This window comes from Mchenga conophoros, linkage group LG12 (assembly GCF_057382185.1).
Source record: "Mchenga conophoros isolate Kocher_MC1m ecotype Shallow Benthic linkage group LG12, M_conophoros_male_GT1.1, whole genome shotgun sequence".
In the NCBI taxonomy this organism is placed as follows: Eukaryota; Metazoa; Chordata; class Actinopteri; order Cichliformes; family Cichlidae; genus Mchenga; species Mchenga conophoros.
Window position 1 is genome coordinate 7,671,475 of NC_140537.1, and position 25,647 is coordinate 7,697,121.

Genomic DNA, 25,647 nt, shown 5'->3' on the forward strand with positions numbered 1-25,647 from the left:
CTGCCGCTTTCTAATTAAATATGTATTTAATTTGCATTAAATATGAAATTCTTGAATATTTTCCTCCCCAAGCAATATTATGTGTTTCTGCCCCTGGTCAGATATTTGCTTGCTCTGCTGAGCTGTAAAATCGAGTTGTAATTGTATGCTGAAAACAGCAAATCTTAAAATTTTAAAAATGAGTGAGCTGACACAGTTGGGAGCTGTTGAAGGTCTGAGGTTAAGCTATGAAAGTGATAATGTTCTCTATTACCAGCCAAGCTTCTGTATGTTGTTGCTCCGTCCTCTGTTTCGCTCTCAGAGCTGTCTTGTTTCAGTGCTGCCATTCGCCTTTCATTCATTTGTCTCTGGAAAGGGGAATGTAAAACCTCCGGGTTTATTTAGTACACTGCTGGACCACGACAATATTAGTTTAAAAAGAGCAGTTCTAACAGTTTATTACAGTTATCAAGCTAAATGTCACAAATTGATTTTTCCTTTATTCACCTTAGATATCCTTTCTTTGCTCCACTGGCTGACTCCTTTGCTGACACTGACTACACACTCTACAGCGCGGTTTAGAGCCTGTTGAACCTCCTCCAAAGCTGGAACCATGACAATGTTAGGGATGGAAAGGGTCATGTTTACTCTGAAGATTGCATGGTGATCGCTGCTTTTGCCATGGCTGGTTGGGTCACTTGCAGCTTCAGAGGGAGAGAAGGGTAACACACATAAAGTATTGGAATAGACATTTTATGAGCTTATTTTAAATATTTTAGGCCTTTACAGAAATATAGCAAACAATTAAACAAGACGCACCAGAGAAGTGTATGAGCGAGGACGTATGTATGCGCTTGCGCAACATCTCAAGGGTGTTGCGTGTCACTTTGAGCAAGGCATCCACATTACGGTGGTTGAAGTAGGACAGCAGCTCCTGGGCTTCCTGCTCCATCACTTCCATCAAGTCCCTCTTCTTCTTCCTCCTCACCAACGGAGAAGAAGGACCAACACTAGCAGAACGTAGCAGCGTGTTTCTGGAGAAGAGACGCTCGTCATCACCTAAGAAGGTGACACGTTTACAGTCAATACGAACACCTTCAGCAACACTTCACCTTGAATAAATCAGCATTATAATAAAAGTAAAAACAACAAGGTCCTAAAAAAGGTAATCCCCTTTCCTTTAAAAACCTTTGAACTGCCTTTTTTAACTTGTCTCTTACAGCATTGAATCATAATTATCACACTGTATTGTGTTTGATCGTGAAAGGAAACTGTCAGCATACCTTCACTGTCATTGTGGTCTATGGTCTTGCTCTCTGTGCAGCTTTCTTCCTCAAACTTCTCCACCTCCTCTCTCTGATTGTGGTCAAACTCTAGCAGCATGTTGATCAGTTCATTAGCTGCCTCCTCCACCAGTGAGCTCTTCATGTTCACTTTCTGGGCTTGTCTTATGCAAAGGTCCTAGACACATGCAGATATACAGTTCAGTTCAATGTAATTAATCTTTAGAATAAGAAATAATGTTTAAATACAGAAAAAAGTATTTTAAATGTGTGAGAATTACCAAAACCACTTAATAAATATTGATAGCATCTTTCAGATGTCTGCATAGTTACACAGACTTAGTAGAGCAACAATAACCCAGCGGATACTTTTATTTTATTTGTCTTCGTTTACCCTGGTGGTTTGAACAAACTCCTCACAGGTCACAGGCTCATCCTCTGGCAGGACACACAGGTTGGATATGCTCATCTCCTGCAGTACTGCTTCTATTCTAAACTCCACCAGGTCATTCACTCTGTCCATCAGCAACTCAAGATCAGCTAAACAGACAAAAAAAACCACACAAAAGAGAAAGGGAGGGACACAAACCCACCAAAAATAAGGGAAAGAGGGAAAAATCAAGGGGAACTTGTTATGCGTTTGAACAAAGGAGAGAACAGTGATAAACAGACAATTCAGTATAAAAAAAGACAATGTGTAGAGAGAGAAAGAATCTATTGAATATATGAGTGTTACTTGTGAGAAAGCCACCTATGCAATAAATCCATTAATCACACGCAGCCAGTGCTGAGTTGCAGGAATGTCTCGTGTCAGCGTGTACAGGATCGATCTCGTTACATTTTTTGCTTACCCAACACTTTGTCGATGCGGTCGAGATACTTGTCAATATTCAGAGATGTCCAGTTGAGGGAGGTCAAACCCAGTTGTATAGCCTCATCCACCTGTCAAGTAAGTCATGTATGGTATGATGATGGTGATGCACTTTGTAAGCAACCTGCTGTGACAGTCAGTCTCATACCTGTCACCAGTTTAATGCTTAGAAAAGATTCATGACGAAACCAAGCAACAATAAAAAAGGATCTAACATTTTTTTGTGTGTTCTTCTGACTTACTAGAGACAACTGAAAATAAAAACATAAAATCAAATGAAATCAAATAAAATGAGTCCTATTTTGAACTTTTATGTAATCACATGACGCTCGATCATGGGATGCTGGGTTGGACTGAAATGCAGGACTTTGCAGAGAAATATAAAATCAAAACAAAGCTTTATTAGCTAGCACTGGCAAACATAATTTAGCTAACTGGAGCGCGCACAACATGAAGGATTTGACATCGACATGATAAAGAACAGAGGGAAACCATCCATCCTTAGACTACGATGACTGAGAACCTTCACAGACACATCCATCCATCCATTTTCTTACCCTTATCCGGGGCTGGGTCTTGGGGCAGCAGCCTAAGTAGAGAAGCTGAGACCTCCCTCTCCCCAGTCACCTCCTCCACTACCCAAAGCTCATGACCACAGGTGAGGGTAGGGACAAAAACTAACTTTGAGTCAAGCTCAGTTGCTTTGATCTCTTGCCCAAGATGTTGATTTTTTTTATTTTTACCAAAGTTCATTTTTTGGGTTAAATAAAAAACACTTTTTTGGACTTTAACCTGTGCCTGACTGTCCTTTACTGTTCGGTCAATCACTCTAGGATTCCCAATCCCAGCCGGCCACCTCGCACCAAGGGCGCGTCTCCAGGAGACTAGTTCCAGAGCCCAAGCCATTCACATCCACCATATCTAGCCGCTACCTCTCAACACTCACACACTAACTCAGGCTCCTTCTCCATGAGAGAGGTGACATTCCATGTCCCAATTGCTAGTTTTGGTAGCCGAGGGTCGGTCCACTTACCTTAGCTACATGTGGCATGGCCAGCTGTTCAAAGACACTCTGAATCTTGGCACGCACTCTAGTGTTCTCGCTCAACATCAGCTGAAATGAGATAGATGCATGTTGGAGCATTTTTGCAATCACACAAAAGGGATGAACTGAATTTTTCAGTTGACAATAAAATGGGTTTTTGTCGATTTTAGTCATTTTAAAAAATCTGTGTGGAATTTAAACACAATTCCAGGATGTTTTATACTCCTACAGGGAGTGCAGAATTATTAGGCAAGTTGTATTTTTGAGGAATAATTTTATTATTGAACAACAACCATGTTCTCAATGAACCCAAAAAACTCATTAATATCAAAGCTGAATGTTTTTGGAAGTAGTTTTTAGTTTGTTTTTAGTTTTAGCTATTTTAGGGGGATATCTGTGTGTGCAGGTGACTATTACTGTGCATAATTATTAGGCAACTTAACAAAAAACAAATATATACCCATTTCAATTATTTATTTTTACCAGTGAAACCAATATAACATCTCCACATTCACAAATATACATTTCTGACATTCAAAAACAAAACAAAAACAAATCAGTGACCAATATAGCCACCTTTCTTTGCAAGGACACTCAAAAGCCTGCCATCCATGGATTCTGTCAGTGTTTTGATCTGTTCACCATCAACATTGCGTGCAGCAGCAACCACAGCCTCCCAGACACTGTTCAGAGAGGTGTACTGTTTTCCCTCCTTGTAAATCTCACATTTGATGATGGACCACAGGTTCTCAATGGGGTTCAGATCAGGTGAACAAGGAGGCCATGTCATTAGTTTTTCTTCTTTTATACCCTTTCTTGCCAGCCACGCTGTGGAGTACTTGGACGCGTGTGATGGAGCATTGTCCTGCATGGAAATCATGTTTTTCTTGAAGGATGCAGACTTCTTCCTGTACCACTGCTTGAAGAAGGTGTCTTCCAGAAACTGGCAGTAGGACTGGGAGTTGAGCTTGACTCCATCCTCAACCCGAAAAGGCCCCACAAGCTCATCTTTGATGATACCAGCCCAAACCAGTACTCCACCTCCACCTTGCTGGCGTCTGAGTCGGACTGGAGCTCTCTGCCCTTTACCAATCCAGCCACGGGCCCATCCATCTGGCCCATCAAGACTCACTCTCATTTCATCAGTCCATAAAACCTTAGAAAAATCAGTCTTGAGATATTTCTTGGCCCAGTCTTGACGTTTCAGCTTGTGTGTCTTGTTCAGTGGTGGTCCTCTTTCAGCCTTTCTTACCTTGGCCATGTCTCTGAGTATTGCACACCTTGTGCTTTTGGGCACTCCAGTGATGTTGCAGCTCTGAAATATGGCCAAACTGGTGGCAAGTGGCATCTTGGCAGCTGCACGCTTGACTTTTCTCAGTTCATGGGCAGTTATTTTGCGCCTTGGTTTTTCCACACGCTTCTTGCGACCCTGTTGACTATTTTGAATGAAACGCTCGATTGTTCGATGATCACGCTTCAGAAGCTTTGCAATTTTGAGACTGCTGCATCCCTCTGCAAGATATCTCACTATTTTTGACTTTTCTGTGCCTGTCAAGTCCTTCTTTTGACCCATTTTGCCAAAGGAAAGGACGTTGCCTAATAATTATGCACACCTGATATAGGGTGTTGATGTCATTAGACCACACCCCTTCTCATTACAGGGATGCACATCACCTAATATGCTTAATTGGTAGTAGGCTTTCGAGCCTATACAGCTTGGAGTAAGACAACATGCATGAAGAGGATGATGTGGACAAAATACTCATTTGCCTAATAATTCTGCACTCCCTGTAGTTACATGCAGCTTTGATCATTTGGTTGTTCACTGTATGCATTTTTGAAATTTTAGCTACAACTGTGTGCTATGCTCACCTGTATTCTATTGTAGTGTTTCTTAAAGACGTCCTGTTTTTGCAGCAGTAGAAGAGCAAAGGGAGGGATTGCCAAATTCATCTTTGTCATGCAGTTCACCTCTCTGATCTGCGTCAGAATCTCTGGGTCAAAGTTCACAAATAACTCGCCAGTTTCTGGAGATCTGACCAGAAGAGAGGCTTGCAGGCCAACTTTGGCATCCTCCATCTGCGTTGAGGTGTTTAGTGAGGTTTATGTGAAGAGATGCAGGGAAAATGTGTGAATAAGAGGGGAGAAAAGATGTTCATTCAGTTTGTGTTTCAGATCCTCAAACTAATTTTAATATTAGACAAAGATAACCCAAGTATGGACAAAATGTAGTTTTTTCCAGCAAGAACTGCAATGATTCTTTTATCTCGCTGTAGAAGAACTTTGCCTCTTTCTTGTTTACAGAATTGTTTTAATTCAGCCACACTAGAAGGTTTTCAAGGACAAGTCATGGCAAAACACCTCAATCTGATTTAACTCCAGACTTTGACCGGGCCACTCCAAACCCTTCATTTTGTTTATTTATTTATTTGTCATTTCCACTTTATTTGTCAGTGACCAAGCAAAAACAGAACCTCTGTAGAGAAAGGATGCATTGTACCAGATTTAGCTGCTAGCTTGTTTTCATCTGCAGCTCCTGAGACGTTGAGACATTCATAGGTGGACTTCCTGGTGTTTTTCACATCTGTTGTCCTGCTACATAACCCAATTACACTTCAGTTTGTGCCACTTCAAGGCACAAACTGATGGCCAGACATTGTCCTTCAGGAGCTGGTGTGATATTGCTTTTATGAAATGCTGCATTAGTTTTGTGCTGGATGTCACTCTCATCAGTCCACAAAATATATCGGGGAGCATTAAGATGTTTTTTGGCAGATCTGAGTTTGGCAACAGTGGGACTGATTTGATGAAAGAGTTTTCATAGTTGACAGTTTAGTTTTTACAATGGGGTTTAGTGTTTTAGCAATTCAGAAAAACTCTAATACACCTGTGCTTTTCCCAGCAACTGAGGCTTTTACCCTGCACAGTTTAAGGTATGATAAAGCACTGACCTTATAAATGGCACAAAATACACATTTTAGCTGGGAGCTGGTCATTCACAGGGGAAAGGCTCCATTGTACAACAACAACAACAGTAGTAATAGTAATAATAAATTATTATTAGTCAGGCAAGTATATCATATACCAAACATGCTTCCAAACTAATGACATTTTTTGCATTCTTCACATCAGGTCAAAATGTACTTTTTTTTAAAAAGTGACTGGCACTGCGGAAATGGATCTACAGCACCACTTAAGAAATTGTAAAGAACTTCTAACAACTTATTTACAGCTTGAAATACGTGTATGACATTTATTACACACAGATTCAGTGAACCCAATCCAAAGAGGAAGTCTGGAAGTCCGCCATTTTGAATGTAAAATGACATTTTGGCACAGTTTTAGTGTTTTCCAGGCATCGCTGGTTTACACATTCGCCTGCAAAGTGAGAGGTCACTGGTTAAATTCCATTTGGTTACTTCAGGAACTTTTTGGGGTTACTTCAGAAAGGGACATCTTCGTCAAAGCCATGTTTGTGGTGGAATTTTGATCATTTATCACTGGACATAAGATTTTCATCTCTAAAAATGTATTTTGTCCAGTCTGTCCCAAACTTCACACTTTTGATGACAGTCTGGCGACGACTACATGCCAATATCTGGTCACACATGGTGCCACAGTTCTCACATAACATTTTAATCAAGACTACCCCACTGTGATTGAAGTATTTCTTGCAAAACAATCATAACCAAACAAAACCTTTCCTGTTCTGTAAATGAACAGTAGGACAAAATGATTACTAGTCATTGCGGAAAGCACAATTAATGTTTTTGTTTACATCGTTGGAACGAGGAAAAATTCCCCCACCACAAAAACAGAAATACTCATGAAAGCAACCTGTAGTGCAAACACGAGGGCTGAATTTATTACTTCCTGCACTAGAAACCTGCCGATGTTGCTGATATGGATAGATCACCAGTCTTCCTTGTCTTTATCTTATTATCTCCTGTTGAGATGTCGCAGCAGAAAATGCAGCCTGGCCTGTTGAAACATTGTTTTTTTTTAGTGTTTCAACTGAAAAAATAGAATGCCTTTGATCCAAATGGAATGCATCTTGTGAAAAAAGGTGACATCTTGTGACATCACAAGATGATGACATAGATCCTTTGTTATGTCATCATCTTGCTGAGAGAAAAAACCCTTAAATAGGAGCTTTGCTCTGTTAAACTTTAATGCTCAACGGACCTTGACCTGACAGCAAGCAAACCCTTTTTGGAGAGTTTTGAGAGAATTTTACTTAGCAATTCACCGACCAAGCCGACACATTTCACCATGTCAGCTCACCCATCCTTCAGCTCAAATGAGCTTGGATTAGTTAAAGGGAGCATTTTGGGAAAGCACTACAAGGTAGAGGCTTTCCTCGGAGAAGGGGGCTTTGGTATTGTAGCCAAATGTCGTGATACCATGACTAACCGAGCTGTGGCTATTAAAGTGAACAAGAGCCGCCCTGATATTCTGCAACAGGCGAAATTGGAAATTTTCATCCTGGAGCAGCTGCGAAGGTTGGATTCAGATGCCGCCAACATTGTTCAATGGGACGGCTTTTTTCACGACGGAGAGCGGGTTTGCCTGAAATTTGAACTCCTTGATCAATGCCTGAGGGACTACATATGGGACCGGAAAAACCACTGTCTCCCCATAAGCGAAGTCAGGCCAATTTTAGGTCAACTGACAAATGCTCTGTCCCACCTGGGTTCTGTGGGAATGGTGCACGCTGACCTCAAACCTGGAAACATCATGGTTGTAAACCGCCATGAGTCTCCCATCAAAGTCAAACTTATAGACTTTGGCCTCGCATGTCCTGCGTCTGCAGTGATGCCTGGTGACCGTGTGGGGACGGTTGGTTATTGTGCACCTGAGGTTATGCTTGGCCTTCCTTACAATGAAGCAATTGACATGTGGTCTCTGGGGCTGGTAGCTGTGGAGCTTGCTACAGGGCTGCCACTCTACCCTGGAAATGAAGACTATGATGTTTTGAAATTCATCATAGAGACTCAGGGTCAGCCACCAGATCATGTTCTAGACTCTGGCGTCTACACTGAAGACTATTTCATTGAAGACAAAGACAAGCAACAGCGCTGGACATTTAAGACTGACCAACAATTTCAGTATGAGACAGGATATGAGTCCCTGGAGACAAGATGCATAAAACTGACGCGTCTGGATGACCTTGAACAAATAATAATGTTTAGACGAGGACCAGAAGCTGGCCAACGCTTATTTGTCAGCTTAATTAAACAGATGTTGGCCTTGGATGCACACCAGCGGATAACACCCTCTCAGGTTCTCCGGCATCCCTTTTTCAGCCCTAAGAGTTCCCTGTGCATTGACATGAGTGCTGAAATATCACAAAACCCTGTGGTCTTTCAGCACCCTTCAAACTTGGAAAGCAAGAGATCACAGAAAATCAACTGCAGTTTTCAAAACTCGGTTGAATTTTCTCAGCAAGTATTCGTCCACACATCAGCCAGTCCATCATTCAGCTCAGATGAGCTTGAATTAGTTAAAGGGAGCATTTTGGGAAAGCACTACAAGGTAGAGGCTTTCCTCGGAGAAGGGGGCTTTGGTATTGTAGCCAAATGTCGCGACACAACAACCAACCAAGCTGTTGCCATTAAAGTGAACAAGAGCGACCCTGATATTCTGCAACAGGCACATGTGGAAATTTTCATCCTGGAGCAGCTGCGAAGGTTGGATCCAGATGCCGCCAACATTGTTCAATGGAACGGCTTTTTCCACGACGGACAGCGGGTTTGCCTGAAATTTGAACTCCTTGATCAATGCCTGTGGGACTACATAGGGGACCGGAATAAACAGGGTCTCCCCATAAGCGAAGTCAGGCCAATTTTAGGTCAAATCACAAATGCTCTGTCCCACCTGAGTTCTGTGGGAATGGTGCACGCTGACCTCAAACCTGGAAACATCATGGTTGTAAACCGCCATGAGTCTCCCATCAAAGTCAAACTTATAGACTTTGGCCTCGCATGTCCTGCGTCTGCAGTGATACCTGGTGACTTTGTGGGGACGGTTGGTTACTGTGCACCTGAGGTTATGCTTGGCCTTCCTTACAATGAAGCAAGTGACATGTGGTCTCTGGGGCTGGTGGCTGTGGAGCTTGCTACAGGGCTGCCACTCTACCCTTCGGAGAATGACTATGATTATCTGAAATTCATCATAGAGACTCAGGGTCAGCCACCAGATCATGTGCTAGACTCTGGCGTGTACACTGAAAACTATTTCATTGGAGACAAATACAAGCAACAGCGCTGGACATTTAAGACGGAAGAACAATATAAAGACTCTGTTCCAGGGACAGGACATGAATCCCTGGAGACAAGATACATAATACTTACACGTCTGGATGACCTTGAACAGCTAATGATGTTTAGACGAGGACCAGAAGCTGGCCAACGCTTATTTGTCAGCCTAATTAAACAGATGTTGGCCTTGGATGCACACCAGCGGATAACACCCTCTCAGGTTCTCCGGCATCCCTTTTTCAGCCCTGGCCTCTCTAAAAGGTTCCCATGTATCAACATTGAAAGACCATACTGAATCAGTCTCCAGCATGGCATCTTCCACCCTGGACAAAAGTGATAAAAATACAAACTGGGGTTGGAAAATGACATTAACAGCAAATTACAATGCAAAAATTAATTAAGCTGCTCCAAAAATGATCACTTTGGCTTCTTTTTTTTAAATTTTCACTCCCCCCACCCCAACCAGTCGTGGCAGAGGGCTGTCCCTTCCTGAGCCTGGCTCTGTTGAAGGTTTCTTCCTTTTTAAAGGGAGTTTTTCCTTCCCACTGTCGCTAAATGCTTGCTCATAGGGAAATCTTCTGATTGTTGGAGTGGCCAAAACTCTAGGGGAAGTAGCAATTCTTGTGAAAATTTAAAAAAAAAAGCCTACCAATCTTCAAAGCGCAGCAGTGGACACCTTACCATCACATCAGTCCTTCAATCAGACCTAAAACACCACCTTTACAGAAATAAATTCCATACAAATTGGAAATAAATTGCGTAATAATTGTTGTTTTTGATTGTTTATAAATATATAGAGCTACCCTTCAGCCTCCTAGTAGACATACCTGTGTTATGAATGTGAAACTCCTCTGATTTTCAGAAAAGTTGACCTCTGACCTTGAAGTCAAGGTCATTGAGATTTAAGCTTCACAGAGATTTTCAGTAGATGCAACCATGGTATTGACTTGAAAATTCTACACTATCAAAGACTTAGGTGCCCACAGCACCGCGCCATATACAAAAGATTTTTCTATTCATTTATGTATTATTAGTTTATTTATTTCTTCATCCCGCTCTCTCTCTTTTTTTTAATTCACCTTTCTGTTGCGATGCTCTGGACATTTCTAAACCCCACAAGTTCAGCCTCAATTTTCAACCCAATTTTCCTATACTTTCACTTGAACACGTCCAGCCTTCACCTCTCACCGGTCCTCGTCCCCTCTTCTCACAGCTTCCTGTGTGGCCTCCCAAATCAAACACAGGCCCAAATCAGCCGTTTCTTCTTCTCTGTTCATTCTCTCTTCATCTTTTCAGTCTTTTCTTGGCGGTTAACTCCCAGCATGGCAAATATGAACTCAGACAGTCCAATGCAGTGCTTTCACACAGTCATGTCACTGGTACTCTTTCCAGCTTGTAATTCAGAGCACATGTTCCATTAACATACATGCTGCTGGACCCTTCAGTGTTTTAGGTCAGTTGTACTGTCTTCTGCCTGCTGTTAATTCTTCAAATCTACGGTGTTGTTCTGTCTGTTTTCTGTCTTCATCAGGAGATTGACTGTCCTTTAAGCTTCTTCTCAGGATAAGGGCAGGATGAGAGGTGAAGCTGTAAAATTTCAGCCAAAGCCTGGCCTGTTTGTCGTTCCAATTATGTTAATCTATCATTTTGCCGCTGTACTCATCTGAGGTTGAGCCAAGTCCATGGGCACCTGTATTAACACACTAAGACATTTATTTAATATCATTTTCATTACTATTTCTTAGCACTTTCACTCTCTAATTCCTCTGTTTTCCTTTTGAAACGTCTCTCACAAGCTCACAAGCTATATTCAGACTTCCTGCTTCACTTCCTGCCAGACACACACACACACACACACACACACTCTTCACTTTACTGGATTTTCATCCGTTTCTACAGCCTAATCAAGCTCTTATTTTATGTTCACACTCTATATACCCTCTGTAACTCTACTAATTCTAATATAAAAAGAATGCACCCTCAGTACAGAAAAACAGAAAAGTCAGTGATGCACAAATGTAGCAAAAATAGGAAACATTAGAACTGTAAATGTTTTCTTCCTTGTCTGCAGATTAACAGTCCACAGGTTGGGTGCTTGCACTCTGTTTCGTTCCCTGGAGATGAAGGAGAGAGAGCTCAGAGGACAGCAAGATGGAGGAGTGAAGGAGAAGGTGGTGCAGCTCAGTGTCCAATCAGGAGTGAGCAGTTCTTTCACCACCTTCATTGCTGTCAACAAAGACAACAGAGAGGCGATCCAAGGACCTCTGCACCGCAGACATATTCTACCACCCTGTGAGGTTTGTTTAAAGCAAACAAAGCAATACCATGAAACTGTTAACAGCAGGATGTCAGAGTCAATAGAGAGGACTCAAAAGAGCAACTTCAAATCAAACTATTTATGTAGTAGGTGTTTCTTTGCCAATGTCTTTCCCCTGCATTAGAAAGTAATAAGCCAGATGGAAGTACAACACACATCTATGCATTTCTATAAAAACTGACCTGCCCTGAACTTATAATCTCTCTCTCTCTCTCTTTGTTTTTCCTTAAAGTGATGGCTGTCCATTCGTCCTGTAAAAGTTGTAAATATAAACCTGAATGAATGGGAGTAGAAACTGTGTGTGCGCATGAAGACATGCTTGTGTCGCTGAGATTGAACAGATTTATGTATGTTCACGTAGCCAAGTGATAATCATATATAATAATCACTGAATAGTAATAATGTTATTGAACAGGTTAAACATTTAGATATCACAAAAAGTTGCAAAAAAGCAAAAAAAAAAACCCACACACAGCTGTGAAGTCAGCTGCACATGAATAACATTAGTACAATGACAACTTTAATCAGAGTGAGTTCAGAAGATCCAAAAGTGGGACACTAAAAACAAGCTAGTGAAAGCAAAAAGTGACTTTGAAAAATTTATTTCATAGAATTAAAGCACTGATAGGAAAAAAAACTAAACATGAGAAGAATGGCAATCCTGCAGCGACCAATCAAAGAAGACTGTAATGGCTGCATTGTAAAGAAGTGAGTGAAGAAAGCTGATTTTTTTTTAGTTTTTCTGAGATATGCAGAGTTTTAACGAACAATTTGAACACTATTATTCATTTACATTATTTGTTCTCAACAGAGATGGGCAGTAATGCGTTACAAGTAACGAGTTACTGTAATCCGATTACAGGCACTTGCCCTGGTGGCCATTCTTTCAGTGGGCATTTCTCAACAACAACTACAAACACTAGTGAAGTGAATGGGCATTTAATTAAATAATGAAACATTTAATTCAATAATTAATGGCATATTTAATTCATTCATTTTGTCACTCCTGGCCCTCCACACCTCACTGCCATGATTGTTTGTGTAGTTATTGGATTCTAAAACTACTAGAATAGAATAGAAAACACATAAGATGCAGTCTCTGTTTTTTCTTCACCTTATTAATTTGAACTGAACTGAAATAAATCCGTTCTTTTCTGTATGGTAATGACTAGGACCTGTCCCAGCTGTCTCTGGTGGATTCAGTATTGTCTCCAATGTTTCTGATAACTTCCAGTTTGGGAAGTTTCCCATGCAGGTGAGGAATGCAGTGACTGACAGACTACCCCTCCTTCATTTAGGACCCATGCCAAACACTGAGTAAAGACTTCCTTGCATTAAACCTGCATAGCTGTTTTCACATTTATAACAAATCACCTAAGTGACCGGCAGTGATCGTATAGTGCTCTGAGTTGTTGCCTAAACAAGCCCTCTTCAAATCGGAGTTACAGCAGAGAGAATATGGCACTGAAGCAATGATGACAGCTTTAATAACCTATTTTATCTTCAATTATTCTTGTATGAAATTCTCTTAAAGTAGCAACTGAATTTCAACCAACTCAGCTAGCTCTGCATATTTTATTTCCTCTGTTAAAATAAAATGTGGCGGAGCCCAGCTGTAATTGTACCTTGCATTAATATGGTGTATTATTGATGGTGACACAGCACTGCTTAGCATGTCGTCCTGAATCTCAGGTGTGCCAATGACCTGTGCAGTATATGAGGCACTAAAATCCTGGTGGATTTCTGGGATACGAACAGGACGGAGTCATGTGAGCTCTATCAATATTGCACCACTTACGTCTCAGACCTGTATTTATGTATTTATGCACTGAAATCGTGCTGTAATATCCAGTTAACTGTCCACATTTGTACTCTGTTTTTCCATTTATTATATTTTTTTTCATTAATTTGTCTGAAAAAAGATCCACGTTGTAACCAAAGAGAGACTAAATCAATGGTCTCTAATAGCAGCCAAATTATAAGAGCTTTCATTAGTGATGGTGAGATGAAGCCTTGTGATGAACTGAAGCTTTCCATCCAACTGGTCGACTCATGGTTCGAAGCATTGTGACGATTCATTGGCTCTACTGCGCCATCAAGTGGACGATTAAAGTCAGACAGGCTCAATGATTATAATGATGTGATGTGTAAACCTCTAAACTTACAGTTTTTTCTGAATGCTTAAACCCTAACTGTGATTCCTGTAGCACAATCTCTAAAACTATTCAGACTTATAGCAAAACCACTCACTGAGTTTGCAAAACTAAAAGCACATAAACTGCTTTGCACTCAGTTTGCAATTTTGTAACACACACTTTGCAAAACGGTAGGCACAATTCACTGCACAACACTCAATTACCAAATTTCCAACACACTCCTAGCAAAAGTATACACATGTATGGCTATCATTAACACTAATTTGCCAACTGTCTGGCACACTTTCACATGTGAAAACTTTTTTAGATAATTAGTTCACTTTGCAATCAGCCTAAGCACTATAATACAGGTAAGCTGTGTGTGCGGAGTACAATGGAGGGAGCAGAAAGAGTGAGAAGTAGAGGAGGCCGAGGAAGAGGACGTGGAGGTGAAGAAGTAGGATGAAGAGGATGACAAGGACAAGGAGGAGCAAGAGGAAGACGAGGAGGGGGGAGAGGAAGATGAGGAGGGGGGAGAGGAAGGGTAGGAAGAGTAAGAAATAGAATTGCTGATGACAATAGTGGACCATGTAATCAACCATGTAATCAACCGTGGAATGACCCTGAGGGTAGCTGGCCAACGGGTCCAGCCTAACTCGAGCCTCTACACTGTAGCAAGTACCATAAGGACATCTTGAAATGAGAATCGGTTAGTACAGTCACTTCGCACAAAGATTTGTAGCACTGCCATATGCCAATGAGAAACACACCAATACCATTGATGTAAAAATACTGAAATTGTTACTTTACAGAATTGCTAGATGACCAGATGCTGGGGGCAGAGGAAGCATGTTCACTGCAGACCAAGTAACCCATATAGTCATTATGGCGATTGCAAATAATCCTATACTTGGAAATGAACACTTGTGTTTGTTTTGATGTGTTTCAAGTACACCAGTACTTGAAGTTTGGATCCCTCTATGCTTATGGATCTATGACAGAAGTATGAGCTCAAACTGACATAGCCTACCTTGTGCACAGAGAAAGCAAAAGCCAGATGTGTTTTGTATTCATACCATCAGTGTGCAGTTGGCGCATTGTGTGCTTAGTAGATGATGGCTTGTGTGTACTGTTTGATACGGAAACACCATTTTTACGAAGGTGTGAAGAGTTAATCTAGCTGTGTTTGCTTTTGCAAGAGAACTACAATGTTTTGATGATTGGGTGACAGGTTTTCTTATTTGTGTGAAGAGTTTTGCAAAATTAGCCAATAGTTACAAAAAATGTGCTTAGGCATTCAGAAAAAACTGTAATAAACTAAAAGACAGAAATCAGATTATAAGATCTGTGGTGTTGTTGATTTATATTATGGTACTTATCATTTGTGATATTTATTACTGTGTGCATACTTTATTAGGAGAGATGAGATTAAATGTTGTCAGACAAATATTCTCTTCCTTGCTGGTTCCATCGAAGGAGAAATGTTCAAGTAAGTATGTAACTGGGACGTAATCCAATTCCACAACACAATGTGACGGGGAATCAGCTGTGTTTTGCTGCCCAATTTATTTAGAATCTGGTGCAAACCGGCGAGCCAGTTCCTGAATCAGTCACGTGGTACGGACTGCCCGCGAGGCCTCGAACATCACTGCATACGTAATCAAAGCAAGCCTCGATACGCGCTTTACAAAACTACCACGAGATTACCCGACACACGCTTCAAAGCTTCGACACACAGGAGACATCACTACTGCACACAGCCTTCACACGACAACAGGTGCACCACACTGCTAAGTGTGTTTTGTGTTTAGAGTTTTGCTAAATGGGAGACTGAGCTTTGAATAGTGTTTAAGATTTTGGCAACAGTGGGACTGATTTGATGAAAGAGTTTTCATAGTTGACAGTTTAGTTTTTACAATGGGGTTTAGTGTTTTAGCAATTCAGAAAAACTCTAATACACCTGTGCTTTTCCCAGCAACTGAGGCTTTTACCCTGCACAGTTTAAGGTATGATAAAGCACTGACCTTATAAATGGCACAAAATACACATTTTAGCTGGGAGCTGGTCATTCACAGGGGAAAGGCTCCATTGTACAACGACAACAACAGTAGTAATAGTAATAATAAATTATTATTAGTCAGGCAAGTATATCATATACCAAACATGCTTCCAAACTAATGACATTTTTTTGCATTCTTCACATCAGGTCAAAATGTACTTTTTTTTAAAAAGTGACTGGCACTGCGGAAATGGATCTACAGCACCACTTAAGAAATTTTAAAGAACTTCTAACAACTTATTTACAGCTTGAAATACGTGTATGACATTTATTACACACAGATTCAGTGAACCCAATCCAAAGAGGAAGTCTGGAAGTCCGCCATTTTGAATGTAAAATGACATTTTGGCACAGTTTTAGTGTTTTCCAGGCATCGCTGGTTTACACATTCGCCTGCAAAGTGAGAGGTCACTGGTTAAATTCCATTTGGTTACTTCAGGAACTTTTTGGGGTTACTTCAGAAAGGGACATCTTCGTCAAAGCCATGTTTGTGGTGGAATTTTGATCATTTATCACTGGACATAAGATTTTCATCTCTAAAAATGTATTTTGTCCAGTCTGTCCCAAACTTCACACTTTTGATGACAGTCTGGCGACGACTACATGCCAATATCTGGTCACACATGGTGCCACAGTTCTCACATAACATTTTAATCAAGACTACCCCACTGTGATTGAAGCATTTCTTGCAAAACAATCATAACCAAACAAAACCTTTCCTGTTCTGTAAATGAACAGTAGGACAAAATGATTACTAGTCATTGCGGAAAGCACAATTAATGTTTTTGTTTACATCGTTGGAACGAGGAAAAATTCCCCCACCACAAAAACAGAAATACTCATGAAAGCAACCTGTAGTGCAAACACGAGGGCTGAATTTATTACTTCCTGCACTAGAAACCTGCCGATGTTGCTGATATGGATAGATCACCAGTCTTCCTTGTCTTTATCTTATTATCTCCTGTTGAGATGTCGCAGCAGAAAATGCAGCCTGGCCTGTTGAAACATTGTTTTTTTTTAGTGTTTCAACTGAAAAAATAGAATGCCTTTGATCCAAATGGAATGCATCTTGTGAAAAAAGGTGACATCTTGTGACATCACAAGATGATGACATAGATCCTTTGTTATGTCATCATCTTGCTGAGAGAAAAAACCCTTAAGTAGGAGCTTTGCTCTGTTAAACTTTAATGCTCAACGGACCTTGACCTGACAGCAAGCAAACCCTTTTTGGAGAGTTTTGAGAGAATTTTACTTAGCAATTCACCGACCAAGCCGACACATTTCACCATGTCAGCTCACCCATCCTTCAGCTCAAATGAGCTTGGATTAGTTAAAGGGAGCATTTTGGGAAAGCACTACAAGGTAGAGGCTTTCCTTGGAGAAGGGGGCTTTGGTATTGTAGCCAAATGTCGTGATACCATGACTAACCGAGCTGTGGCTATTAAAGTGAACAAGAGCCGCCCTGATATTCTGCAACAGGCGAAATTGGAAATTTTCATCCTGGAGCAGCTGCGAAGGTTGGATTCAGATGCCGCCAACATTGTTCAATGGGATGGCTTTTTTCACGACGGAGAGCGGGTTTGCCTGAAATTTGAACTCCTTGATCAATGCCTGAGGGACTACATATGGGACCGGAAAAACCACTGTCTCCCCATAAGCGAAGTCAGGCCAATTTTAGGTCAACTGACAAATGCTCTGTCCCACCTGGGTTCTGTGGGAATGGTGCACGCTGACCTCAAACCTGGAAACATCATGGTTGTAAACCGCCATGAGTCTCCCATCAAAGTCAAACTTATAGACTTTGGCCTCGCATGTCCTGCGTCTGCAGTGATGCCTGGTGACCGTGTGGGGACGGTTGGTTATTGTGCACCTGAGGTTATGCTTGGCCTTCCTTACAATGAAGCAATTGACATGTGGTCTCTGGGGCTGGTAGCTGTGGAGCTTGCTACAGGGCTGCCACTCTACCCTGGAAATGAAGACTATGATGTTTTGAAATTCATCATAGAGACTCAGGGTCAGCCACCAGATCATGTTCTAGACTCTGGCGTCTACACTGAAGACTATTTCATTGAAGACAAAGACAAGCAACAGCGCTGGACATTTAAGACTGACCAACAATTTCAGTATGAGACAGGATATGAGTCCCTGGAGACAAGATGCATAAAACTGACGCGTCTGGATGACCTTGAACAAATAATAATGTTTAGACGAGGACCAGAAGCTGGCCAACGCTTATTTGTCGGCTTAATTAAACAGATGTTGGCCTTGGATGCACACCAGCGGATAACACCCTCGGAGGTTCTCCGGCATCCCTTTTTCAGCCCTAAGAGTTCCCTGTGCATTGACATGAGTGCTGAAATATCACAAAACCCTGTGGTCTTTCAGCACCCTTCAAACTTGGAAAGCAAGAGATCACAGAAAATCAACTGCAGTTTTCAAAACTCGGTTGAATTTTCTCAGCAAGTATTCGTCCACACATCAGCCAGTCCATCATTCAGCTCAGATGAGCTTGAATTAGTTAAAGGGAGCATTTTGGGAAAGCACTACAAGGTAGAGGCTTTCCTCGGAGAAGGGGGCTTTGGTATTGTAGCCAAATGTCGCGACACAACAACCAACCAAGCTGTTGCCATTAAAGTCAACAAGAGCGACCCTGATATTCTGCAACAGGCACATGTGGAAATTTTCATCTTGGAGCAGCTGCGAAGGTTGGATCCAGATGCCGCCAACATTGTTCAATGGAACGGCTTTTTCCACGACGGACAGCGGGTTTGCCTGAAATTTGAACTCCTTGATCAATGCCTGTGGGACTACATAGGGGACCGGAATAAACAGGGTCTCCCCATAAGCGAAGTCAGGCCAATTTTAGGTCAAATCACAAATGCTCTGTCCCACCTGAGTTCTGTGGGAATAGTGCACGCTGACCTCAAACCTGGAAACATCATGGTTGTAAACCGCCATGAGTCTCCCATCAAAGTCAAACTTATAGACTTTGGCCTCGCATGTCCTGCGTCTGCAGTGATACCTGGTGACTTTGTGGGGACGGTTGGTTACTGTGCACCTGAGGTTATGCTTGGCCTTCCTTACAATGAAGCAAGTGACATGTGGTCTCTGGGGCTGGTGGCTGTGGAGCTTGCTACAGGGCTGCCACTCTACCCTTCGGAGAATGACTATGATTATCTGAAATTCATCATAGAGACTCAGGGTCAGCCACCAGATCATGTGCTAGACTCTGGCGTGTACACTGAAAACTATTTCATTGGAGACAAATACAAGCAACAGCGCTGGACATTTAAGACGGAAGAACAATATAAAGACTCTGTTCCAGGGACAGGACATGAATCCCTGGAGACAAGATACATAATACTTACACGTCTGGATGACCTTGAACAGCTAATGATGTTTAGACGAGGACCAGAAGCTGGCCAACGCTTATTTGTCAGCCTAATTAAACAGATGTTGGCCTTGGATGCACACCAGCGGATAACACCCTCTCAGGTTCTCCGGCATCCCTTTTTCAGCCCTGGCCTCTCTAAAAGGTTCCCATGTATCAACATTGAAAGACCATACTGAATCAGTCTCCAGCATGGCATCTTCCACCCTGGACAAAAGTGATAAAAATACAAACTGGGGTTGGAAAATGACATTAACAGCAAATTACAATGCAAAAATTAATTAAGCTGCTCCAAAAATGATCACTTTGGCTTCTTTTTTTTAAATTTTCACTCCCCCCACCCCAACCAGTCGTGGCAGAGGGCTGTCCCTTCCTGAGCCTGGCTCTGTTGAAGGTTTCTTCCTTTTTAAAGGGAGTTTTTCCTTCCCACTGTCGCTAAATGCTTGCTCATAGGGAAATCTTCTGATTGTTGGAGTGGCCAAAACTCTAGGGGAAGTAGCAATTCTTGTGAAAATTTAAAAAAAAAAGCCTACCAATCTTCAAAGCGCAGCAGTGGACACCTTACCATCACATCAGTCCTTCAATCAGACCTAAAACACCACCTTTACAGAAATAAATTCCATACAAATTGGAAATAAATTGCGTAATAATTGTTGTTTTTGATTGTTTATAAATATATAGAGCTACCCTTCAGCCTCCTAGTAGACATACCTGTGTTATGAATGTGAAACTCCTCTGATTTTCAGAAAAGTTGACCTCTGACCTTGAAGTCAAGGTCATTGAGATTTAAGCTTCACAGAGATTTTCAGTAGATGCAACCATGGTATTGACTTGAAAATTCTACACTATCAAAGACTTAGGTGCCCACAGCACCGCGCCATATACAAAAGATTTTTCTATTCATTTATGTATTATTAGTTTATTTATTTCTTCATCCCGCTCTCTCTCTTTTTTTTAATTCACCTTTCTGTTGCGATGCTCTGGACATTTCTAAACCCCACAAGTTCAGCCTCAATTTTCAACCCAATTTTCCTATACTTTCACTTGAACACGTCCAGCCTTCACCTCTCACCGGTCCTCGTCCCCTCTTCTCACAGCTTCCTGTGTGGCCTCCCAAATCAAACACAGGCCCAAATCAGCCGTTTCTTCTTCTCTGTTCATTCTCTCTTCATCTTTTCAGTCTTTTCTTGGCGGTTAACTCCCAGCATGGCAAATATGAACTCAGACAGTCCAATGCAGTGCTTTCACACAGTCATGTCACTGGTACTCTTTCCAGCTTGTAATTCAGAGCACATGTTCCATTAACATACATGCTGCTGGACCCTTCAGTGTTTTAGGTCAGTTGTACTGTCTTCTGCCTGCTGTTAATTCTTCAAATCTACGGTGTTGTTCTGTCTGTTTTCTGTCTTCATCAGGAGATTGACTGTCCTTTAAGCTTCTTCTCAGGATAAGGGCAGGATGAGAGGTGAAGCTGTAAAATTTCAGCCAAAGCCTGGCCTGTTTGTCGTTCCAATTATGTTAATCTATCATTTTGCCGCTGTACTCATCTGAGGTTGAGCCAAGTCCATGGGCACCTGTATTAACACACTAAGACATTTATTTAATATCATTTTCATTACTATTTCTTAGCACTTTCACTCTCTAATTCCTCTGTTTTCCTTTTGAAACGTCTCTCACAAGCTCACAAGCTATATTCAGACTTCCTGCTTCACTTCCTGCCAGACACACACACACACACACACACACACTCTTCACTTTACTGGATTTTCATCCGTTTCTACAGCCTAATCAAGCTCTTATTTTATGTTCACACTCTATATACCCTCTGTAACTCTACTAATTCTAATATAAAAAGAATGCACCCTCAGTACAGAAAAACAGAAAAGTCAGTGATGCACAAATGTAGCAAAAATAGGAAACATTAGAACTGTAAATGTTTTCTTCCTTGTCTGCAGATTAACAGTCCACAGGTTGGGTGCTTGCACTCTGTTTCGTTCCCTGGAGATGAAGGAGAGAGAGCTCAGAGGACAGCAAGATGGAGGAGTGAAGGAGAAGGTGGTGCAGCTCAGTGTCCAATCAGGAGTGAGCAGTTCTTTCACCACCTTCATTGCTGTCAACAAAGACAACAGAGAGGCGATCCAAGGACCTCTGCACCGCAGACATATTCTACCACCCTGTGAGGTTTGTTTAAAGCAAACAAAGCAATACCATGAAACTGTTAACAGCAGGATGTCAGAGTCAATAGAGAGGACTCAAAAGAGCAACTTCAAATCAAACTATTTATGTAGTAGGTGTTTCTTTGCCAATGTCTTTCCCCTGCATTAGAAAGTAATAAGCCAGATGGAAGTACAACACACATCTATGCATTTCTATAAAAACTGACCTGCCCTGAACTTATAATCTCTCTCTCTCTCTCTTTGTTTTTCCTTAAAGTGATGGCTGTCCATTCGTCCTGTAAAAGTTGTAAATATAAACCTGAATGAATGGGAGTAGAAACTGTGTGTGCGCATGAAGACATGCTTGTGTCGCTGAGATTGAACAGATTTATGTATGTTCACGTAGCCAAGTGATAATCATATATAATAATCACTGAATAGTAATAATGTTATTGAACAGGTTAAACATTTAGATATCACAAAAAGTTGCAAAAAAGCAAAAAAAAAACCCACACACAGCTGTGAAGTCAGCTGCACATGAATAACATTAGTACAATGACAACTTTAATCAGAGTGAGTTCAGAAGATCCAAAAGTGGGACACTAAAAACAAGCTAGTGAAAGCAAAAAGTGACTTTGAAAAATTTATTTCATAGAATTAAAGCACTGATAGGAAAAAAAACTAAACATGAGAAGAATGGCAATCCTGCAGCGACCAATCAAAGAAGACTGTAATGGCTGCATTGTAAAGAAGTGAGTGAAGAAAGCTGATTTTTTTTTAGTTTTTCTGAGATATGCAGAGTTTTAACGAACAATTTGAACACTATTATTCATTTACATTATTTGTTCTCAACAGAGATGGGCAGTAATGCGTTACAAGTAACGAGTTACTGTAATCCGATTACAGGCACTTGCCCTGGTGGCCATTCTTTCAGTGGGCATTTCTCAACAACAACTACAAACACTAGTGAAGTGAATGGGCATTTAATTAAATAATGAAACATTTAATTCAATAATTAATGGCATATTTAATTCATTCATTTTGTCACTCCTGGCCCTCCACACCTCACTGCCATGATTGTTTGTGTAGTTATTGGATTCTAAAACTACTAGAATAGAATAGAAAACACATAAGATGCAGTCTCTGTTTTTTCTTCACCTTATTAATTTGAACTGAACTGAAATAAATCCGTTCTTTTCTGTATGGTAATGACTAGGACCTGTCCCAGCTGTCTCTGGTGGATTCAGTATTGTCTCCAATGTTTCTGATAACTTCCAGTTTGGGAAGTTTCCCATGCAGGTGAGGAATGCAGTGACTGACAGACTACCCCTCCTTCATTTAGGACCCATGCCAAACACTGAGTAAAGACTTCCTTGCATTAAACCTGCATAGCTGTTTTCACATTTATAACAAATCACCTAAGTGACCGGCAGTGATCGTATAGTGCTCTGAGTTGTTGCCTAAACAAGCCCTCTTCAAATCGGAGTTACAGCAGAGAGAATATGGCACTGAAGCAATGATGACAGCTTTAATAACCTATTTTATCTTCAATTATTCTTGTATGAAATTCTCTTAAAGTAGCAACTGAATTTCAACCAACTCAGCTAGCTCTGCATATTTTATTTCCTCTGTTAAAATAAAATGTGGCGGAGCCCAGCTGTAATTGTACCTTGCATTAATATGGTGTATTATTGATGGTGACACAGCACTGCTTAGCATGTCGTCCTGAATCTCAGGTGTGCCAATGACCTGTGCAGTATATGAGGCACTAAAATCCTGGTGGATTTCTGGGATACGAACAGGACGGAGTCATGTGAGCTCTATCAATATTGCACCACTTACGTCTCAGACCTGTATTTATGTATTTATGCACTGAAATCGCGCTGTAATATCCAGTTAACTGTCCACATTTGTACTCTGTTTTTCCATTTATTATATTTTTTTTCATTAATTTGTCTGAAAAAAGATCCACGTTGTAACCAAAGAGAGACTAAATCAATGGTCTCTAATAGCAGCCAAATTATAAGAGCTTTCATTAGTGATGGTGAGATGAAGCCTTGTGATGAACTGAAGCTTTCCATCCAACTGGTCGACTCATGGTTCGAAGCATTGTGACGATTCATTGGCTCTACTGCGCCATCAAGTGGACGATTAAAGTCAGACAGGCTCAATGATTATAATGATGTGATGTGTAAACCTCTAAACTTACAGTTTTTTCTGAATGCTTAAACCCTAACTGTGATTCCTGTAGCACAATCTCTAAAACTATTCAGACTTATAGCAAAACCACTCACTGAGTTTGCAAAACTAAAAGCACATAAACTGCTTTGCACTCAGTTTGCAATTTTGTAACACACACTTTGCAAAACGGTAGGCACAATTCACTGCACAACACTCAATTACCAAATTTCCAACACACTCCTAGCAAAAGTATACACATGTATGGCTATCATTAACACTAATTTGCCAACTGTCTGGCACACTTTCACATGTGAAAACTTTTTTAGATAATTAGTTCACTTTGCAATCAGCCTAAGCACTATAATACAGGTAAGCTGTGTGTGCGGAGTACAATGGAGGGAGCAGAAAGAGTGAGAAGTAGAGGAGGCCGAGGAAGAGGACGTGGAGGTGAAGAAGTAGGATGAAGAGGATGACAAGGACAAGGAGGAGCAAGAGGAAGACGAGGAGGGGGGAGAGGAAGATGAGGAGGGGGGAGAGGAAGGGTAGGAAGAGTAAGAAATAGAATTGCTGATGACAATAGTGGACCATGTAATCAACCATGTAATCAACCGTGGAATGACCCTGAGGGTAGCTGGCCAACGGGTCCAGCCTAACTCGAGCCGCTACACTGTAGCAAGTACCATAAGGACATCTTGAAATGAGAATCGGTTAGTACAGTCACTTCGCACAAAGATTTGTAGCACTGCCATATGCCAATGAGAAACACACCAATACCATTGATGTAAAAATACTGAAATTGTTACTTTACAGAATTGCTAGATGACCAGATGCTGGGGGCAGAGGAAGCATGTTCACTGCAGACCAAGTAACCCATATAGTCATTATGGCGATTGCAAATAATCCTATACTTGGAAATGAACACTTGTGTTTGTTTTGATGTGTTTCAAGTACACCAGTACTTGAAGTTTGGATCCCTCTATGCTTATGGATCTATGACAGAAGTATGAGCTCAAACTGACATAGCCTACCTTGTGCACAGAGAAAGCAAAAGCCAGATGTGTTTTGTATTCATACCATCAGTGTGCAGTTGGCGCATTGTGTGCTTAGTAGATGATGGCTTGTGTGTACTGTTTGATACGGAAACACCATTTTTACGAAGGTGTGAAGAGTTAATCTAGCTGTGTTTGCTTTTGCAAGAGAACTACAATGTTTTGATTATTGGGTGACAGGTTTTCTTATTTGTGTGAAGAGTTTTGCAAAATTAGCCAATAGTTACAAAAAATGTGCTTAGGCATTCAGAAAAAACTGTAATAAACTAAAAGACAGAAATCAGATTATAAGATCTGTGGTGTTGTTGATTTATATTATGGTACTTATCATTTGTGATATTTATTACTGTGTGCATACTTTATTAGGAGAGATGAGATTAAATGTTGTCAGACAAATATTCTCTTCCTTGCTGGTTCCATCGAAGGAGAAATGTTCAAGTAAGTATGTAACTGGGACGTAATCCAATTCCACAACACAATGTGACGGGGAATCAGCTGTGTTTTGCTGCCCAATTTATTTAGAATCTGGTGCAAACCGGCGAGCCAGTTCCTGAATCAGTCACGTGGTACGGACTGCCCGCGAGGCCTCGAACATCACTGCATACGTAATCAAAGCAAGCCTCGATACGCGCTTTACAAAACTACCACGAGATTACCCGACACACGCTTCAAAGCTTCGACACACAGGAGACATCACTACTGCACACAGCCTTCACACGACAACAGGTGCACCACACTGCTAAGTGTGTTTTGTGTTTAGAGTTTTGCTAAATGGGAGACTGAGCTTTGAATAGTGTTTAAGATTTTGGCAACAGTGGGACTGATTTGATGAAAGAGTTTTCATAGTTGACAGTTTAGTTTTTACAATGGGGTTTAGTGTTTTAGCAATTCAGAAAAACTCTAATACACCTGTGCTTTTCC

At 41.1% G+C, this 25,647-nt stretch overlaps 2 protein-coding genes across 2 annotated transcripts; one reads left to right on the plus strand and one right to left on the minus strand.

The window, feature by feature from the left end:
* Positions 1-623: 623 nt before the first annotated feature.
* LOC146562082 (dynein axonemal heavy chain 5-like) lies at positions 624-5,257 on the minus strand. Its single transcript, XM_085293551.1, has 6 exons — positions 5,051-5,257; positions 2,114-2,204; positions 1,657-1,802; positions 1,263-1,440; positions 915-1,038; positions 624-687 (listed from the first exon to the last, which is right to left on the minus strand). The coding sequence occupies exons 1-6, from the start codon at positions 5,255-5,257 to the stop codon at positions 624-626; spliced, it is 810 nt and encodes a 269-aa protein (XP_085149677.1).
* A 2,079-nt stretch (positions 5,258-7,336) lies between these two features.
* Positions 7,337-19,979, plus strand: LOC146562083 (uncharacterized). Its single transcript, XM_085295062.1, has 3 exons — positions 7,337-9,723; positions 11,510-11,735; positions 17,138-19,979. Exons 1-3 carry the CDS (start codon positions 7,451-7,453, stop codon positions 19,517-19,519), a joined length of 4,881 nt encoding a protein of 1,626 aa, XP_085151188.1. The 5' UTR covers positions 7,337-7,450; the 3' UTR covers positions 19,520-19,979.
* Positions 19,980-25,647: the final 5,668 nt, after the last annotated feature.

What these genes read in the sequence shown, in the direction of transcription:
- LOC146562083 (XM_085295062.1), top strand. Translation starts at nt 7,451, where the DNA reads ATGTCAGCTCACCCATCCTTCAGCTCAAATGAGCTTGGATTAGTTAAA. An exon ending in CCATGTATCAACATTGAAAG is followed by an intron (nt 9,724 to 11,509) that starts ACCATACTGAAT and finishes CCTTGTCTGCAG; the next exon opens with ATTAACAGTCCACAGGTTGG. An exon ending in ATATTCTACCACCCTGTGAG is followed by an intron (nt 11,736 to 17,137) that starts GTTTGTTTAAAG and finishes GTTAAACTTTAA; the next exon opens with TGCTCAACGGACCTTGACCT.
- LOC146562082 (XM_085293551.1), bottom strand. Translation starts at nt 5,257, where the DNA reads ATGGAGGATGCCAAAGTTGGCCTGCAAGCCTCTCTTCTGGTCAGATCT. An exon ending in AACACTACAATAGAATACAG is followed by an intron (nt 2,205 to 5,050) that starts GTGAGCATAGCA and finishes CTTACTTGACAG; the next exon opens with GTGGATGAGGCTATACAACT. An exon ending in CCGCATCGACAAAGTGTTGG is followed by an intron (nt 1,803 to 2,113) that starts GTAAGCAAAAAA and finishes TTGTCTGTTTAG; the next exon opens with CTGATCTTGAGTTGCTGATG.